At 36.1% G+C, this 18,770-nt stretch overlaps 3 protein-coding genes across 4 annotated transcripts; 2 read left to right on the plus strand and 1 right to left on the minus strand.

Annotated features, from left to right (window-relative positions):
• Positions 1–1,595: 1,595 nt before the first annotated feature.
• On the plus strand, positions 1,596–7,085 carry ftsj3 (FtsJ RNA 2'-O-methyltransferase 3). The gene is made up of 20 exons (XM_055218147.2): positions 1,596–1,753; positions 1,948–2,053; positions 2,129–2,175; positions 2,260–2,339; positions 2,413–2,512; positions 2,584–2,778; positions 2,886–3,001; positions 3,090–3,194; positions 3,272–3,372; positions 3,448–3,531; positions 3,617–3,778; positions 3,865–4,000; positions 4,450–4,640; positions 4,806–4,917; positions 4,991–5,229; positions 5,737–5,825; positions 5,915–6,017; positions 6,100–6,283; positions 6,357–6,451; positions 6,536–7,085. Exons 1-20 carry the CDS (start codon positions 1,687–1,689, stop codon positions 6,780–6,782), a joined length of 2,559 nt encoding a protein of 852 aa, XP_055074122.2. The 5' UTR covers positions 1,596–1,686; the 3' UTR covers positions 6,783–7,085.
• Positions 7,086–8,206: 1,121 nt separating this feature from the next.
• lim2.2 (lens intrinsic membrane protein 2.2) lies at positions 8,207–14,801 on the plus strand. The gene is made up of 5 exons (XM_055218383.2): positions 8,207–8,456; positions 11,722–11,926; positions 12,293–12,430; positions 14,019–14,153; positions 14,621–14,801. Exons 2-5 carry the CDS (start codon positions 11,749–11,751, stop codon positions 14,689–14,691), a joined length of 522 nt encoding a protein of 173 aa, XP_055074358.2. The 5' UTR covers positions 8,207–8,456; positions 11,722–11,748; the 3' UTR covers positions 14,692–14,801.
• Positions 14,536–17,411, minus strand: LOC129453965 (G-protein coupled receptor 55). Of its 2 annotated transcripts, none has more exons than XM_055218382.2 (2): positions 17,122–17,411; positions 14,536–16,512 (listed from the first exon to the last, which is right to left on the minus strand). In XM_055218382.2, the coding sequence occupies exon 2, from the start codon at positions 16,489–16,491 to the stop codon at positions 15,532–15,534; it is 960 nt and encodes a 319-aa protein (XP_055074357.2). In that variant the 5' UTR covers positions 16,492–16,512; positions 17,122–17,411; the 3' UTR covers positions 14,536–15,531. The 2 variants fall into 2 exon arrangements, with proteins under 2 accessions (XP_055074357.2, XP_055074356.2); XM_055218381.2 differs by having other exon boundaries at positions 17,160–17,409.
• Positions 17,412–18,770: the final 1,359 nt, after the last annotated feature.

Here is an 18,770-nt window from a genome sequence, read left to right on the forward strand (position 1 = left end):
CAAGAATTTAGGGTTAACTTAGGTTAATAGTCAACTTTATAATTGTTAATATTTTGAAATAAAACAGTCTTGATGACGTATGCAGCCTCGAAATGCAACCTTCGGAGGCTGCAGCCTTCGGATTGAGAAACCGGCATTAGGAGAGAGCACGCCGCCTGTCGTCAGGGGAAAGCATTGCTTACAATTAAGTTACTATCCCAAAACAATGCTAACAAAGGTCATTGTTAATTTTTTCATATTGCAGGCAAAATTCAATATAGCCTACATAAACAAAAATGTTTAGATTCATCCCTAACATTCAAGGTGTTTTAGTTGAATTTTATTGTTTTATCTATTTTATAAAATTGATAAAAAACAAAAAGTCATTAACATGTTTTAAGTACTATAATGTTATTTTCAAATGCCCTATTTCTAATTAATATCATACTTTGTTTTGTATAAAAATGTATTATGCTATGCTCTGGTTGTTACATTTTCTCTAAAACTATCCTGCAAACAGATGTTATTGTGATATTGATATATTATGTATTTTTGTCGTTTACATACAGACACATGCTTTAATTTAATTTAATTTGGTTCCCATCATTCAGTTTTTTGTGCTTTGAAAATTTTACATTTTTTTCTCATAAGGAATATTAATTTCATTAATTTGTTTCTTCTTTTAGCCCAATTTATAATTCTTAAATTTCAGTGAAGGTACATTTTTCTGACAGAAGTTCAACATTACCTAAAAATTGTAAAAGCTGTAAATTCTCTATGTGTAAATATTTTATGTAATATATTTTAATTATATAAAAAATATACATTAATACATACATATAATTAATATAATATAACTTTATTTCTATCTTTTCTTTTTTGTAATTCATAAAAAAACGTTTTTTATTCATTTATTTTTTTGTCTTTATTTTTTATTGTTTCTTTATGGTTATATAGTCAATATGTTTCACTAAATATGTTTATAAGACGATGAAAAGCACAAGAACAACGTATTACATTTAAAAACGGTCCGTTTCTCAATCCGAAGGCTGCAGCCTCCGGAGGTCGCATATGCAGGCTGCATACGTTATCAAGTTTATTTAAGCTAACTGAGCATTACATTCACAAATCATAAGCATATTACAACAATTTATGATTAACTGAAAATAATAATCAACTTTTTAATCGTTAATATTTTAAAATAAGACATGCAGCCTATAAAAGCAACCTCCGGAGGCTGCAGCCTTGGATTGAATTGATGACATCTAACGGGGTGATCATGCCCCCTGGCGTCAACATGACGCATAGCTTTATTTTTTTATTAATGTGTATATTAAAAAAGTATTTCTTTCAGTATTTATTTAATTATTTGTATTTTGTTTTTACATTAATGCCAGTAATATTAAAAAGGTGCCAACGTAAATATATATGATTTTTACTTATGATGATTACTTATATGATGACAAATTGTGTACAATAAAACAGTCCCAGCACAAAACACAAGACGATATTTACGTGTCTTATATTCGCACGTGTATTTATCACATATTATGATAAAAAGTATAAAAATCTAAATATAAACTATTTGTAAAGTAGTGACGTCAATTTCGCGCGACTTAAAATACACGTGTAGCCTCATCCGAGCAGCGAGACACTGGAAGAGGTGTCTAAAAACTGCTCAAAAACTGATCACTTACAACAGAAATCATGGGTAAAAAACTCAAAGTCGGAAAAACGAGAAAGGACAAATTCTATCATCTCGCGAAAGAAACAGGTAAAGTCATTTAAACTCGTTTATTAAGATCGCAACACGTGAGCTAACTTAGACATACAACGATTCATCTTTTGGGGTTAATCTTATTGTTTTATGAGACTAGTATGATACATCATACCATGTAAACAGTCTAAATCGACCTAACTATATAGATTTATTATTGATATGTTGTTTGTCAAATGTTTATATTGAAGGATATCGCTCCAGATCATCGTTTAAGCTCATTCAACTCAATCGCAAGTTCCAGTTTCTCCAAAAAGCTCGAGCTTTGGTGGATCTGTGTGCGGCTCCAGGTGGATGGTGTGTAGACACATCTGATAATTTCATTTAAATATAATTATTTAAAGGTCAGCCACTAAAATCTGTCATATTCAGGTTGCAGGTGGCATCAAAGTTTATGCCCGTGTCCAGTCTTATTATTGGTAAGTATGGATTCAAGCCGGTTAATGTAATGAAGTAAGTTTGACCATAGCAATAAAACACTGACATTCTTCATCCGATTACAGGTGTGGATCTGGTCCCGATCAAACCCATCCCAAATGTCGTCACCCTTCAAGAAGACATCACAACTGAAAAATGCAGACAGGTGTGTGGTGATATTTAATTCAGCTTATAAACAAAGCTGTGAGCATCATCGACTCATAAAGTTGTGTCCGTAGGCTCTCAGGAAAGAACTGCAGACGTGGAAGGTGGACGTGGTTCTCAACGACGGTGCTCCAAACGTCGGTGCCAACTGGCAACATGACGCCTTCTCTCAAGGTACGTGAGAACGACGTGTATGCACGCATGTGGTTATTGCACACCATCTCATTGGTGACTTTTCTCTGTAGCTAACCTTACCCTGATGGCCCTTAAACTCGCCTGCGAGTTTCTCAACAAGGGCGGGACGTTTATCACCAAGGTTTTCCGGTCTAAAGACTATCAGCCTCTCATGTGGATCTTCCAGCAGTTCTTCAAGAAGGTCCAGGCCACCAAACCGCAGGCTTCCCGTAACGAATCGGCTGAGATCTTTGTCGTCTGTCAAAGTAAATATCCGACTATCCATATTTATTTATATATTTATATAAATATATATATATACACACAAATACACTTTTAAATGAAATATTTACAATTTTATTCGTAACTTTAGGTTTTGTGGCCCCGGATAAAATCGACAACAAGTTCTTCGACCCCAAGCATGCTTTTAAAGAGGTTGATGTGCAAGTAAAAACCGTCAAAGAGCTGATTACGACAAAAAAGCCTAAGGTAGACACAAATGTTGACACAAAATTGTATTCGTATGTAAACAAAATGTCTTTGTTTTGTCTAATAATGTTTGTTTGCTGTGTTTCAGGCTGAAGGATACAATGACGGCGATCTTACGTTGTATCACACTTTCTCAGTAACTCAGTTCTTAAAAGCCGAGAACCCTGTAGACTTTCTGAGCAAAGCCAATGCGGTACGTTTAAAATAATTTGGCAATTTTACACACCTATAGTTGCCAACCTAATTCATGTTTCCCCATCTCTCCCCTAGATAACCTTTGATAGCCCGGAGCTGGAATCCCATCCCGTTACTTCATCTGAAATCAAAGAATGTTGTCGCGACGTTAAGGTCTTGGGTCGAAAGGAATTGCGGTGAGTATTTGTGTTATTTTCATATCCACAATTGTTTTTGTTGGTCAAATCTGATTTGAGTCTGTTTGTCGTCAGGTTGCTGTTGTCTTGGCGGTCCAAGCTGAGAAGATTCCTGGCTAAAAAACTGAAGGAAGCCAAAGAGCCGGGCCAGGAAATCAAGTACTTCAATACGACATCAATGAGCAAATACGCAATTGTTAAGTTACTAATAAAATTGGTAATAATGACGTGTTGTTTTATGTAGCTTGAGCTCCGGTGAAGAAGAGAGCGATACCGACGAGAAGCAAAGCAAGAAAAAGGTCGCCGCAAAAGACGACGAGCAGGATAAAGGAGAGGAAGATGAGGAAGAGGAAATGGAAAAGAAGCTGGCCGAGCTGAAAGCCGAAGAGATTGCGGAGCTCAGACGGTAAAGTGTCATCGCTGTAAAAACGGAAAACTGTTGTATATTACGTCAAACTGTATTTAATGTCGATTGGACTAAATGTTGAACAGGAAAAAGAAGAAGCTATTAAAAGATAAAAGAAAACAGAGAGAAAGGGTGGAGCTTAAGATGGACCTTCCTGGAGTCTCCATAGCCGACGACAACGATTCATCAATGTTTTCCCTCAGCACCATCAAAAAGGCACAGGTAAGAGATCGTAACGTAAGCTTCAGTTCCATTACAGATTTGTGCAAAACTATAGTGCTATTTTTTCAATTTTGAAAAAAGTTCTGTTTCCATTCATAACCAATGTCATGCGACTAAAGCGTAAATTAGTTGTTTCGCAATAATTCATTTCAAAAACTTACAGGAGTATTCGACCTCATACGGTACCACGCAAACTGACATGCAAATGATGTCAAGATTAGGGCTGTACCAATGATTAAATAATCATCTCATCGCGATTGTTTGACCTCATCGGGATGATTTCAGATCACAGCAATGATTGTACATCTCTTTAAAAAACACAAGGGGGACCTGCAGCACCTATATTAACGAGACCGTATCAGATTACATTTAAATATGCATGGGCGATACTCATAAAATAAAGGAAGGATGTGTTCTTGTAATATAGATCTAATATGGTTATTTCACAGGGTCTCAGTGAAATCACTCTGGGTGATATGAAAGGAGCTGATGCCCTGTTAGACGACAATGAGGAAGATTTGTACTTCTCCGATTCTGAAGAGGACAGGGTGTCCCTGGCGTCTGACCTGGACTCGGATGACCTTGAGGAAATTGAGAAGAAAGAGCAAGAAATTAAGAAAGCGGCTCCCAAGAAGAAAAGGTAATGTATTGTTGTTTACTTTCTTTATTGGTGTTCATATCAATTGGTTTTGATCGCTGCATTGATGATTTATTTATATTTCACCCTCGTGTCTTTTCAAACCTGCATTTTTGGTTGTTATCCTGTAAAATGCGTTTTCTTAATCCGTATTTGCATTTCCTGCAGCGTGTCATTTGCAGCTGAAGAGAAAGACGATGGGGATGAAAATGAATTACTGGTCCCCCTCGAAGGAAAAGATGAGAAGAAGGAACGAGAGACCGACATGTGGTTCAGCAAGGTGCGAATGGCTCACTTTTCGATTTTCCTTCGTATACCATTTGTATTGTCATTTACGTTGATCGTCTGCGCAGGGCATCTTTGCTGAGTTGAAGTTAAACGACGACAAAGACGCCATGAAGGAACTGAAACAGACTCAGCTACTACACAGCGGTCAGTCCGGACCGTCAGGAAAAGGCAGAAAGAGGAAGGCTGAGGAAGAGGATGAACACAAAGAGGAAGTGGCCGCTCCATCACAGGAAGTGGAGAAGATGGCAGATAAAGACAGCAGCGACAGCGACTCTGATGATGATGATAGCAGCGATGATGAAACGTGAGATATCAATTGAAATTAGGACGGTCAAAAAATGAATTGCCATAATATATTTATTTATAATTTTTTTTATAGAGCTGTCAAAAGAATAATCGCGATTAATCACATACAAAATAAAAGTGTGTGTGTACTTTGTGTGAATTTAAGAAAAAAATTGGTATTTTTTATTTAGATTTATAATATAAAATATAGATAAATATAAATGATTTTTTTTTTAAATACATACATTAATGTGTATGTATTTATATGTATGTATGTATTTATTTATTTATTATTATTATAATTTTTTAAATAGTTACGTTTGTCACAAACGTAATTATTTTAAAAATTATAATGTTTCTTATCTACTATATATACAAAATAATTACACTGTGCAGACACACACATATATTATGCAAAAACAAACTTTTATTTTGAAAGCAAGTTATCGCGATTCATCTTTTCACAGCAATAATTTAAATATTTGTAATTAGCTAAAAAGTAAAACCAGCATTGGTTTGTCAACAGTGAGATCGCGCAGATGAAAAATGCCGCTGCTGGTATGATTGGGCCGGGCAACGATGACGAATTTCAAGTCGTTCCAGTTGAAAGCACAAGTGAGAAGATACTCTTCAATTTTTTATGTTTACAGACGAAGTGACGAAACAATCACTGATATATTAAATAATTCCACTTTTATGTTCAGGTAAGCGGGCTCGAATTCTTGACGCAGAGGGTCTGGCGCTCGGTGCCCAGATCGCCACTTCCAAAAAAAGAATGCGAGACGTGATTGACGGCTCCTTCCACAGGTAAGATCAGGGATTTATCTTTGACAATACTCACGACTATCTCTGTTAGTGTACGTCTTAAAATGCGTAACATCCGTTTTAGGTATGCAAACTCTGAGGACATGACAGAAGTTCCGGCCTGGTTTGTTGACGACGAAGTTAAGCACAGGAAAAGACCCGTTCCCGTCACCAAAGAAATGGTGGAGGAATATAAGCAGAAATGGCGGGAAATCAACGCCCGTCCGATCAAGAGAGTCGCAGAGGCCAAAGCTCGCAAGAAGAGAAGGGTACGATTCCAGAAGAGAGAAAAATGTATAAATAAAGTGTTGTTTATTTACATATTTTTTTGTTTTGTTTCAGACGTTGAAGAAGATGGAACAGGCCAAGAAAAAGGCAGAAGCTGTCGTGAACACTGTGGACATTTCCGAGCGAGAAAAAATGGCTCAGCTCAAAAGGTGACTTAGCATGCCCTCATTCTATTTAGTGCTTTATAAATCACACAGAATCGTTCCTAACATATTTGTTTTCACACTTATTAGCATCTACAAAAAGGCAGGAGTTGGTAAAGAAAAGCGAGAAGTCACGTACGTGGTGGCGAAGAAGGGCGCTGGACGCAAAGTACGCCGCCCGGCCGGGGTAAAAGGCGCTTTCCGCGTGGTGGACAGCAGGATGAAGAAAGACATGCGGGGGATGCAAAGGAAAGAACAGAGGCAAGGCAAAGGTGGGAAGGGCCAGAAAAAAGGGCGTGGCATGAAGGCAGGAAAAGGACGTCCACATAAGAAATAATGGACTTTATGATGTCACCTCTGTGATATCAATTCTTACTGTATTGTACAGTAGAAATGTACGTCAGGTCTTTTCTTACAGATTATCGTAAGACTTTGTTGCTGACAGCTTCAGCTCGGACTCTGAAATCGTTGACCAATCAGAACTGTTTCAGCATTGTGCTAATGCTGTGTGTATTGATTTTCAACATATTGTTCATGCTATATGAACCTTGTAATGTTTTGATTATATTGAAATATATGTTAAACATTTTTGCTTGAATTGTTAGTGATGTTTTGAATAAACACATCAGAATTGACGCTACGTTTTATGATTGTCGTTCTTACAGATTCCAAATATTTGTAAAGTTGAATTAAATTTCTTTTTTGTGTTTCATTCCTAAAAAAAATTTTAAACATAGGAGCTATACCTGTACACGGCGTGACTTTATACATGTACAAAAATTTGAACTGCTTAAAGTAATTTTGCCCAATAAATGCTAATTTTATTAGCGTACGTGACTTGGTGTCGAAAAACGTTTTGGGACCGATTTATGTTCGACTATCTTCATCTATCTCTTCTTACAAGCTGTGTACTCAAGATCTGGATTAGTTACCGTGGGTTCACACCAGCTGCGTTTGAGGCATCAAATTTGCGTCTACCGCATCTAGTTTGCCACCTGAACATTTTGAGTTTACTCGCTTCATTCGCGAGTGAAATTCTAGTCATCGAAATTCGCATCATGGAAGGGTCTTCTGCGACTTTGCTCGTTTCATGTAATCACATCACTACTAGAGCAAGCTCCTGATTGGTTAACGCAACGCGTTTTTTCGCCAAAGTTAAAATTTTTCAACTCAGTGTTTCATGCGGCAACTCTAAATTCGCGCCATTCGCACATACGAGGTGGAATTGCGTCTACCGTGCCGCGCTAAACGCGTCAAGCAGGGTTCACACCAGATGCGGTAGAGGCAGCAAGCGCTAGTGATTTACATGTTAAGTCAATACAAAGACGCGATTAGGCATCCTGTGATTGGAGCGTTGCCGCGGGAAACGCGCGAGTTGAAAAGTCTGGACTTCGGCCGATTTCCGGGTTGCTTTAACCAATCAGGACCTTGCTAAGTCGCAGAAGCCCCTCCCATGACGCGAATTTCTGCGTTAATGTCTCGAATGACTAGAATTTTACTCGCGAATGAAGCAAGTAAACTCAAATGTTCAAGCGTCCAACTATGCGCGAATATCCCATTTTTGCCGCTTCTACCGCGTCTGGTGTGAATGCACCATCATTCGCGCCGTGAGACCTCCCGCGGCTGGTCTGAACACAGCATAGACTGAAGATTTTTTGTCCCCTCCAAAAAAGCCCTTATGTTCCCAAACACTGTGCCAGGGTTGATCAGCAACTTTCAGCCAAAGTAGTAAAACTCGAGAGCAACCAGAAGGTCAAAAGTGGGTTACAACACAAGGGGGTCATACGTCAAGAGACATCCCACGCTGAAATACTGGAGATGACGTAAAACTGGAGAGATTGTTAGAGAACGAGTGTGAAAGAGATGTGGATTACCTCACATCTCACATGCTGCACTGGATCATTCGCGCTATTGTGGATAAAACAATGAAGACCGAGCGCAGTGCGCTTATAAACCCTACAACCGGACAAACCGACAGTGATCTTCAGGACACACAGCAACCAACAGAGAGGTACGTCTCTTATTTATCTAGAAATAATTTAGGTTTTATTGACTTGCATAAAAGTTTATTTACTAATTGTATTGACACAATGGACAACTTTGTTTTCTATCAAACTACTTATAAGTGTACAATTTGTGTCTGCCTTTCAATGTGAATGTATTTGTTTGGCTAAAAATCTACTTTAAATTGTGCTCCAAACAAAGACCTTTTTTGTTTGCTGCGCACTTGCGATTTAAAGTTGTACTTTATTGCATTGCTTTGAGAGTCTGCATGAATGGCTTTCTTATTCACTGAATAGTAAATTGTTGCACGCATGGGTGTACCAGACACAGCAGGCACAGGCGTGAAAATGTGCTGATGTAGTTCGTGCTGCGCAAACAACTCGCTTTCAAAAGCTATTTATGCGTAATATAAAACAGAAAATGCTTGATTGGTTTACACGAGCCAAATGCTGATGGTACAGAACTGCTTTTGTTTACTTTTGTTCATCTAAGGTTGAGATTCATATTAACTACTGGAGGACTGTGCGCTATTGCTTGGTATAGATAGTATAGCGGTACAGCATATATAAAAACTAGTATTGGGCAATGATTAATCGCGATTAATTGCATACAAAATAAAAGTAAGTTTATGCATAATTTTTGTGTGTAATTATTATGTATATTTCAACAGAAACACACATGTATACATTTCAGAAATGTATATTCAGAATCTTTTTTATTTATTTATAATATATAAATAAATATGTAACATACACAAATGTTTATACATACTGAATGTGTGTGTATTTATATATTTATTCATATACACAGCACACACCAATATATTATGCGAAAACTTTTATTTGTATGTAATTAATCGTGATTTATCATTGCCCACCACAAAAAAAAACATTGGCTCGACAATAAGCATATTTGCTAATGCGTTGCTAGGGTGTTACAAAAGCCAGTATTAAAAAGTATATTGTTATAAAATATATAATTATAAATTATATAATTAATTAATTCAAATTATCAAGGTTATCTGAAAACAAATAGATTTTGAAGATATATTTGTATGATTAAATAGATATTTGCAATAGAAATGCAATTTTTATTCGTTAAATTTCACTATTATTTTATAGTAATGGTATAGTAATATTGGTTTTAATAATACTACTATTTTTAAGATTACAATTACCATTATTTCATTGTTATTATTTGACAGTACTAATGATTAGGGCTGTCAAAAGATTAATCGCATACAAAATAAAAGTTTGCTTTTGCATAATATACGTGTGTGTGCACTGTATGTAATTATCTTGTATACATAAATACACACACATGCATGAATATACTTAATAAACATTTATATGTATATATATTTATTTAGATTTTGATATATTTTATATCAATTTAAAAAATATATATAACACAAAGAACATTTTTCTTAAATTTATACTTGTATGTGTGTATTTACATATACATAGTAATTGCACACAATAAACACACAAATATATAACACGAACACAGGCTTTGGTTTTGTATGCGATTGGTCGCGTTTAATCTATTGACAGCCCTACTAATAATAATTGATTGAAACTGTTACCATCATTTTTTACTAAAAACTACTTTTTACTACTTCTACTAAGATAACGCGGTTTAATGCTCTTTTATTAAGATTGTTTTAAGTATTATAGCAACGTGAAAAATTCACAAATTTTCTTTGTTACATACAGCGAAATAAACTCTATAGATTAAAAAAAGATAAAATACAAGAAAAGCTAAAGTAAAGTATAAGGTAAACCTAAAATATAATTTAATATATTTTTACAGCTAACTAAATAAATTTAAATATGTAAAGTAAGTCACAAACTGAGTAATGTTAAGTTAAAGGAAAACACCTCCGTTTTTTATATTTACTATGTTCTTACCTCAAGTTAGTCAAATTAATACATACGTATCTTTTTTCAATGCATGCACTTCATCTTTGTACAGCGCGTCGTGAATGTGTTAGCATTTAGCCTAGCCCCATTCATTCCTTAGGATCCAAACAGGGATGAATTTAGAAGCCATCAAACACTTCCATGTTGTTCCTATTTAAAGACTGTTACACGAGTAAGTATGGTGGCACAAAATAAAATGTGGTTTTAAGCGGATAAAAAATAAAAACTATATTGTATGGCGGAAGAGCACTTAGTTTGCAGCACTTCGACCTCGGTGCAGTAATATTGATGGAAATTTGAGCGAGAGGGGAGTAGTCAGGAGTGGTGATGCTACTGCACGCCGAGGTCGAAGTGCTGCAAAGTAAGTGCTCTACCGCCATACAATATAGTTCTCATTATTTATCCGCTTAAAAATTCACTTTGTTTTCGTGTAACTACTCATGTAATAGTCTTTAAAAAGGGAAAACGTAGTTTGGTGGCTTCAAAATTCATCTTTGTTTGGATCCTAAGGAATGAATGGGGCTAGGCTAAATGCTAACACAGTCACGATGCGCTGTACAAAGATGATGTGCATGCATTGAAGAAAGACAGGTATGTATTAATTCGACTAAGTTGAGGTAAGAACATAGTAAAATATTGAAAAACGGTGGTGATTTCCTTTAAGTTGCTATAAAATATTGTTTCATGTTTATGTATTTGACAAATGTTTTCTTTATCTAAAGCATTGGGTAGTGCGTTCAGTGTTATGTGCAGTTATATTGTAATTGCAATATAAATATTTTTCAGTCACACTTTATTTTACGGCATCACTGTTACAGTGTAATTATACATTTAAGTATTAAAGCAACACTATGTAGTTTTTTTACCTTTCAATAATGTCTCTAAAATTATTTCAGTGATAGAACAACTTTTAACTGGATGAATTCTACCGTTGCTGCAACCTGAGCAGCCTCCTAGCTGCTACCAGCACACTCTGAAAGTGGCGGTGGAGGGTAGAGCACACAGCCCTGCCCCTCCCCCGCCTGCAGAAGAGTGTCTGATACCAGGCACTGTTGCGCTTTTCAACCACATGGGGGAGCTGTAAATCATTTTTACATGGAAACTACATAGTGTTGCTTTAAGTAATAATCATTAACAAAATGTACTTACTCTATAGGGTTGGGGTTAGGATTAGAGTATAGTTTAGGTTTAGTTGCATGTAATTATGCATAATTATCTGTTATTACTATAATAATTACATGTAGCATGCGTAACAAAGACACCGTAAAATAAAGTGTTACCTATTTTTCTTAAATGTCAAATTTATCCATACTTAAAGACTTAATGTCCCCTCATATCCTAAATCTGCAGGAGGACACTGTCCCGGGCCTCTCCTTCATGGTGTTCACACTAGTAGGCGGGGCCACACTTTCTGGAGCGGCGGCCCTTGTGCTCCTCATCATCTCCACAGCAACAGACTACTGGATGCAGTATCGCTACTCTGGAAATGCAGCCAATCAGGGACTCTGGAGGTTTTGCATCAATCGCAAGTGCCACGCCCACACACTTACAGTGGGTGAGTACAGTAAAAAAAATTGAGAGTAAAATTGTAACAAGGTATATTTGCTGCTTATAGATGTATACGTTTTGCACTTATTTTCCAAATGTTTTGATTTTTTTTTTAATTTACTGATATATTGATTACCTTATAAATGCAAACATATTGCTTATGGCTTTTTATAATCGCATTTGACACGAGTAGATCAACAATAAAATGTAACATCACAAAACTGGAGAACACATCCAACGACTTCATATGTAAACTTTAACATATTTAGTCTAATCTTCTGTCTAATCTGTCCTAGTAAGTAATAGACTAAACAGTCAAATCACATCTATAAACTGAAAACAGGATGTTGACACAGTCTCGTCTGTCCTCCAGCATTCTGGGATGCCACACGGGCCTTTATGTTGCTGTCGGTGCTCGGCTGTTTCGCTGGAGTGATTTTGGGCGCCACCGCATCCAAGCGACCCAGAAGCAGTCGAGTTCGGACTGCAGGTTTTGCTCTGCTCCTGTCAGGTGGGTAAACCAATCATTCTGCTGGTTTTTTTTTTTTGAAACATAAGATTTCAAGTTCTCGAAACTGATCAAGTTGAGAGTCATTTTGGATAAGTATTATTAAATAATACAGGAGGCTCCTTCTGAAAGGATTTGTGTATGATGTGATTTTATTCAGATCATGCATAGAAAGACACTGTAAACATGATTTATAATACATTTGGATATATTGTGTTTTTAAAGTAAAAATGTCCAGTTGGTATTTGCTGTAATAACAGAAGTGGCATTAAAGGCGGGGTGCATGAAAGCCAAACAAACCTAAACAAACACGCCCCTACCCCAATAGAATCTGCTTCTTTTGATAGACCCGCCCCAAACATACATAAACCAGGCAATGAAGTCGGATTCCCTTTTCCAAAGTGTTTTTCAAAAATCACGCACCCCGCCTTTAAAAAGAAAACTTTATAATATTTTTTTTAAGTCTGACAAATCAAATGCATGCAACCAATATACAGAAAGCTATATTGACGTCATATGACAGATTGTATAATACTATGAAACCGCAAGATTGATGTGGTAAAACATAAAGTGCACTATCAAAAAAATAAAATACTTTAAACCTTGTAAAATATGCATGAAAATGTCAAAACATAGCCTATACAACTTGTAACAAAAAGCTATGTTTTTTTAAACACTTAACATTTCTAGACATTACGTGGGTAATATTTCTTACATTTTTGCTATTTCACTTTTTTTGGTGTGTAATTCCTGGGTACGTTTCATGATATTACTGCAAACTGTTTCTGCAAGCATATTATAGTTCATAGTATTATTACAAATGCTCTGTGTATGTAACACACCTGTTTTTTACGTGCCATTTCCTTCTTTCACATCCTGAAAAGACATGGTTTAATGTCACATTAATTTACTAAATGCCTTATGGTCTCAGATAAAATAGATATACTGTTTAATTAAATTATAATCTATATATATGAGGACCATTATGGTATTTTGTTTATTTTATCATTTTCTTATTTACTTACTAAGCTGATCGGAAACGAAGCAAGATTGTATAAAGCGCTATATACATAAATTTGAAATGTAAATGAAATCCGTTTTTGTTCAAAAAGTTTCAAATGGCTTTAAAAACCAACATGAATACAAACATTACATTTCAAGTTGACAGATATTTAAAGTGTCTATTTGTTGTCAGTGACTCTGTAATACCAAAATCGGAACACTTTTCGATTAAATAATCATCTCATCGCGATGATTTCAGATCACCGCAATGATTGTACATCTCTTTAAAAAACACAAGGGGGAGCTGCAGCGCCTGTATAAACGAGACCGTATCAGATTACTTTTAAATGTGTTATGTGTATTAATATTTACTGCCAGATAAACCTCGCAAAATATTTTAATTTAAATAATTACAACAATGAGTGAAAATTATTTCGTTAAAGAAATTGTGAAGATTATGACGATTAACTGTCTGTTTTATTGCTTTGACATTTTATTCTCATATTTTCTTAGTCAATTAACCGCCAGCCAAATTTCATAACTGTGACAGCCCTAGTTACAAGTGCATTTGTGTTTTTCTGTGTTTCAGGTTTTTTTGCGCTTTTGGCTTTGGCAATCTACACGGGAATGACTGTGCATTTTTTTGGCAAGCGTTACATCGAATGGAAATTCTCGTGGTCCTACATCGTTGGCTGGATCGGCATCATATTAGCTTTAGGGGCGGGTAAATATCAACTTTTACTCTCTCTCTTCAGTGCTCTTTGCAAAAATTAATTGCAACGTCGCAATTATGTAACAATGCATTGTAAGGGTAAAATGTTATGGTTACCGATACTGGCACAGGTTGGTAACACATGCTAATCGTTACACCGTAGCTATTAAGCAATACAAATTTTGAGAAAAAAATTTTAAGAGGAAAAAGATAAAATAAGAGAAAAACATGTAAAAAAAACGGTAAATTGAAAAAAAAATGCTATTATCAAAAATAAAACAATTGTGGTATTTTGAAGAGAACCTTAAAAAACGTAAAATATTGAAGATAAAAATGTATTTAAAAAAGAATAAGAAATTTAAAAAATGTAAAAAAAATTCCCGAAACATTAGCATTTACTGACTTTTTTTTTTATTACAATATAATAAATGCGAAAAGCAGATGATGATGTCTGACTCGCAAGCTTCTTTGTATTTTAGGTGTCACGCAGCTTTGTGCTTATCAGAGGACCATCGCTGAACCTGCGCCTTCAAGCGTTTCAGACACCTGAAATTCTCAAGAAATCTCAATCTCCTGTTTAAGCTATGCATCATGACTCGGTCCTCTCAAGACATTGATTTGAAACCTTGATACTGCAAATAAAGGCACTAAATAAATCAACTGCGTTTGGATTCTTGCTGCAATGTTGTACATTGTTCTACATATGTTGGTCCCATTTTGTGCGTGTTTATCCCACAGATGGCGTACAAATGCAGGATGATCGAATATCAGTTACAGCCCCAGGATATTATGATTTGCCACACAAACACTATTATGCTTTCATTTCTATTAATGAAATTCTAACCCATTGTATTGACATATCACGTATATATTCAGCTATACAGTAGTTTAGACAGCTGCCAAATACTGTAAACATTCAAATAGTCCAAAAAAGTGCATAAGCTCATCTATCTTTATAATAATGTTTTTTGATGACACCAAAATTTAATGGAGTAATTCCCCGTTCACAATAAAAGCGACACGCAGTGACACCATCCAATTGATTTCAATGGAGAGCTGGCGATTTCTGACGACACAAGTGATGGCTACGATTGGTAGCCGGAGGAGGTGTGTCCAGCGACACAGCTAAATTGAAGAATATTTAAGTCTTATGCAAATGAAGAGCGACTTTTGGGACCGACAGGAGAAAAAGAGAAAAGTTAGTCGACTTTTTCTTTTACAAAATTGTAATCGACGTTAGGAATCGAAAAGAATCTGAATTGATCAGAATCGGAATTGTTGAAATTCAACGATACCCAACCCTACTAGCAACCTAAGCGCCCGTCCCTGGGAACATGCAAGCAATAAAGTCGCTGCTAATGTGAACGCACCTTTACAACGTCTACAAATTCTATTTACTATCTTGAAGTGCAACGTTTTCATCGCCATTGTCTTTCGTTTTATTCAAGCCACACATATTCCACGTCGTTTTGTTTGCAAAATAATAACTGAAGCAGTCCAGACCGGAGTTCATGATGGACAATCCCATGGCAACGTGCACAAAATTGTGCGCAAAATTCTGTGCGTCGCAACTGTATTTATGCTCTTGCAAAAGGAACTTATAAAGAAACCCAAAGTGGACTGGGAAGAAACATATGACAAAAACAATTAAATTAGCAGTGATGATAAATATGCATTGAATCTTCTCAGAACGAGATCCAACGTCTAACTGCTTCTGGAGGGTATAAACGATTTTACTGGAGCAATACAACATGATCAAAAGGGGTAACAGGAACCCAACTATGACCAACACCAGGACGAAGCTCATGTCAAGTGGTTTCGCTTTGTTCTTCTGAAAGCACTTAAAATTGGTCGTTTTGTCTTCGTTCTTATCCACGTAGTGAAAACAAGCACTTAAAGAGCAGGTGATCACCCATATGAGCACACAGACCAACAGGGCTTTCTTACAGGACAAAACACTCCTGGCCCTTATAGGATACTTGATGGCCACATAACGCACCACGCTTATGGCCGTCATGGTGAAGATACTAACGTACATGTTGACATAATATATCGACACGAGAACGTAACACAGTTCCTTGTTGGAATGGTCCCATAGTTTCGAGATTTTCCTTGAGTCTTCATAGTAGGACACAATCCTGACGGGCAGCATCAGTAACACAACGCAGTCGGCGATAGCCATGTTCGTGATGTAGACCATCATGTAAGTCCAGTCTTTTCTGGGACGCCGACAGAACATCACAAATACGTAGATGTTCCCCACAACCCCGACGATGAAGGTGGGGATCGCTGTGGCTAACTGAAGGTTTTGGATGCCTTGTGTGATGTTGAGGTTGCAGGTCTCATTCATCCTTTAAATGGATTCGCCACTCTGTTGAAGAAATATCAAAAGAAAATCCAGTAATTTCCATAACATATACCAATATGTTTACATAACCCACTGAAAAAAACACATTAGAGATCCCCTGAGAGCATTATAGTCTCCATTAAAACCAATGCAAGTCTGATTATAACCATTAAATCCAAACACATTACCATGAATCACCCTAAGACCATTAGAGATTTCTATCGTTTTTCAGCAGGGCTACATAAAATACAAAAACTTAACACAACACTTAACATTACTTGTTGGTCCATGGTTGCAAATCACAATAAATTAAGTGTTTCTTTTTTTGCATTTCATTAAAAGGAAAAAATGACATGTTTGCAAAATAAATGCATGTTTGCACAAGTTTTTTCATTGCAATATTTTAATTTGTATTTCATCCCATGTGAAAATTAACTATACTTAAAAAAGCATGGTTACTAAAACAGCCATGGTTTTGCTAATAGTAATCAATACAACAAACATGGTACACTTTTATCACAAAAAACATGGTTAATGTGGTAAGGGATTAAAACGAAAAAAGCTAACCCAAACTTTCGAAAAAATAAAAATGATGAAGCCAAATATAACCAACGTAAATAACCTAAACAGTACCTGCACTGAAACATCAGCCAAATAAGGTATGTCTTTACCTTTTACGTGCCCGGCTAAAAGAATCAATCATGCGCGATCGTTTCCTTCACTCAAAACTGTGAAAATAAAATCTCAAGCATCGTACAAGTAATTTTTAACGATCTGGAGGACAAAGAGAGATCACACCTCGGCTCGCGGTTCTGCAAAGTGTTTCAGTTTCCGGAAATACCTTCTTTTTTATGCTCAATGATTGTATCTGGCATCGTTCAAATCTAGGAGTCGGTTCGCTCGATCGTTTTATCGAAATGAACCGATTTCTTGAAGATCACGCCCTTAAATCATGTTTTTTTTGTGGTAAAAGTGTAGTAACCATGTTTTGTTATTGTTTTACTACATTAACCATGTTTTTTGTTTAAACTGTAGTAAACCACGGTTTAGGATATTAAGGGTTTGAAGACGTTTAAAGTTAAAATATCATATGTGGACCACTGTTTGTATGTTAATAAATAATTAAAGTGTTGATTATTATTACACAGTCAGACTGTTATTTTGTACAGTAGGCTATAGCTCAGGTGCTTTCAAACTTTTTGTCAGCGTAACCCCCTCAACCTAAATGATTCACTTGAAGGACACTGTAATTGGATCTTCATTTAATTTTCTTTTTGAGTTCTCATTTTCTGATTGTAGCGTTGTGACCACATGCTTTCAGATTAAACAAAGTATCTTTTGTGCAAGTAGGAGTGGTTTCCCGCACAGGGCTTATATCCCAGTCCCAAAATGTTTGATCTGCCTTAAAACATCTTGCACTGACATATCTTAAAGGGATAGTTCATCTTATTTTCTCATCCTCGTGTTGTTCCAACCCTGTATGATTTTCATGTATTCTGATGAACAGAAAATAACATATTTTGATAAATGATGGTAACCACACGGCTGATTGTATAACCATCAACTTCCATAGTAAGAAAAAAGTATGATGGGACAGGGACGTGCACAGGAATTTTAAGGGGGCAGTTGCTGTGACCTATAAAAGGGCACCCCCTCCCCAAAAAAAGAAAAACAACTCACAGCTATATGAAGGACTGACAATAACTTATATTAAAATATATAAGTAAAACACTGAAATACATCAATCACCTTAAAGGTGCAGTGTGTAATTTTTAAAAGGATCTCTTGACAGAAATGCTAAACAATATACATTACTATATTATCAGGGGTGTATAAAGACTTTTTAATAATGAACCATTATGTTTTTATTACCTTAGAATGAAACGTTTTAATCTACATACATCGAGGGTCCCCTTACGTGGAAGTCGCCATTTTGGGCCGCCATGTTTCTACAGAAGCCCTTAACGGACAAACTTTTTAACTAATTTGTCTCCACACTGCAAAAAAATTGTTTCAAGAAAAACATTTCTTAGTATTTTTGTCTTGTTTTCAGTAAAAATATCTAAAAGTTCTTAAATTAAGATGCTTTTTCTTGATAAGCAAAACAACCCAAGAAAATAAGTCTAGTTTTTAGACCAAAAATATCAAATTCAAGTGATATTTAAGTGATTTGTGCTTGTTTTATGCATCATTTATGTTTTCCACCTCGGAGGGGCAAAGTGAGTCGAGAAGGCCATATGGGCAGTTGCCCGTGCAACCTGAGAAACCCCCGTGCACGTCCC

Source organism: Misgurnus anguillicaudatus, chromosome 23, assembly GCF_027580225.2.
Source record: "Misgurnus anguillicaudatus chromosome 23, ASM2758022v2, whole genome shotgun sequence".
In the NCBI taxonomy this organism is placed as follows: domain Eukaryota; kingdom Metazoa; phylum Chordata; class Actinopteri; order Cypriniformes; family Cobitidae; genus Misgurnus; species Misgurnus anguillicaudatus.

What these genes read in the sequence shown, in the direction of transcription:
- ftsj3 (XM_055218147.2), top strand. Translation starts at nt 1,687, where the DNA reads ATGGGTAAAAAACTCAAAGTCGGAAAAACGAGAAAGGACAAATTCTAT. An exon ending in TCATCTCGCGAAAGAAACAG is followed by an intron (nt 1,754 to 1,947) that starts GTAAAGTCATTT and finishes TTTATATTGAAG; the next exon opens with GATATCGCTCCAGATCATCG. An exon ending in GAGATTGCGGAGCTCAGACG is followed by an intron (nt 3,779 to 3,864) that starts GTAAAGTGTCAT and finishes AATGTTGAACAG; the next exon opens with GAAAAAGAAGAAGCTATTAA.
- lim2.2 (XM_055218383.2), top strand. Translation starts at nt 11,749, where the DNA reads ATGGTGTTCACACTAGTAGGCGGGGCCACACTTTCTGGAGCGGCGGCC. An exon ending in CGCCCACACACTTACAGTGG is followed by an intron (nt 11,927 to 12,292) that starts GTGAGTACAGTA and finishes TCTGTCCTCCAG; the next exon opens with CATTCTGGGATGCCACACGG. An exon ending in CATATTAGCTTTAGGGGCGG is followed by an intron (nt 14,154 to 14,620) that starts GTAAATATCAAC and finishes TTTGTATTTTAG; the next exon opens with GTGTCACGCAGCTTTGTGCT.
- LOC129453965 (XM_055218382.2), bottom strand. Translation starts at nt 16,491, where the DNA reads ATGAATGAGACCTGCAACCTCAACATCACACAAGGCATCCAAAACCTT.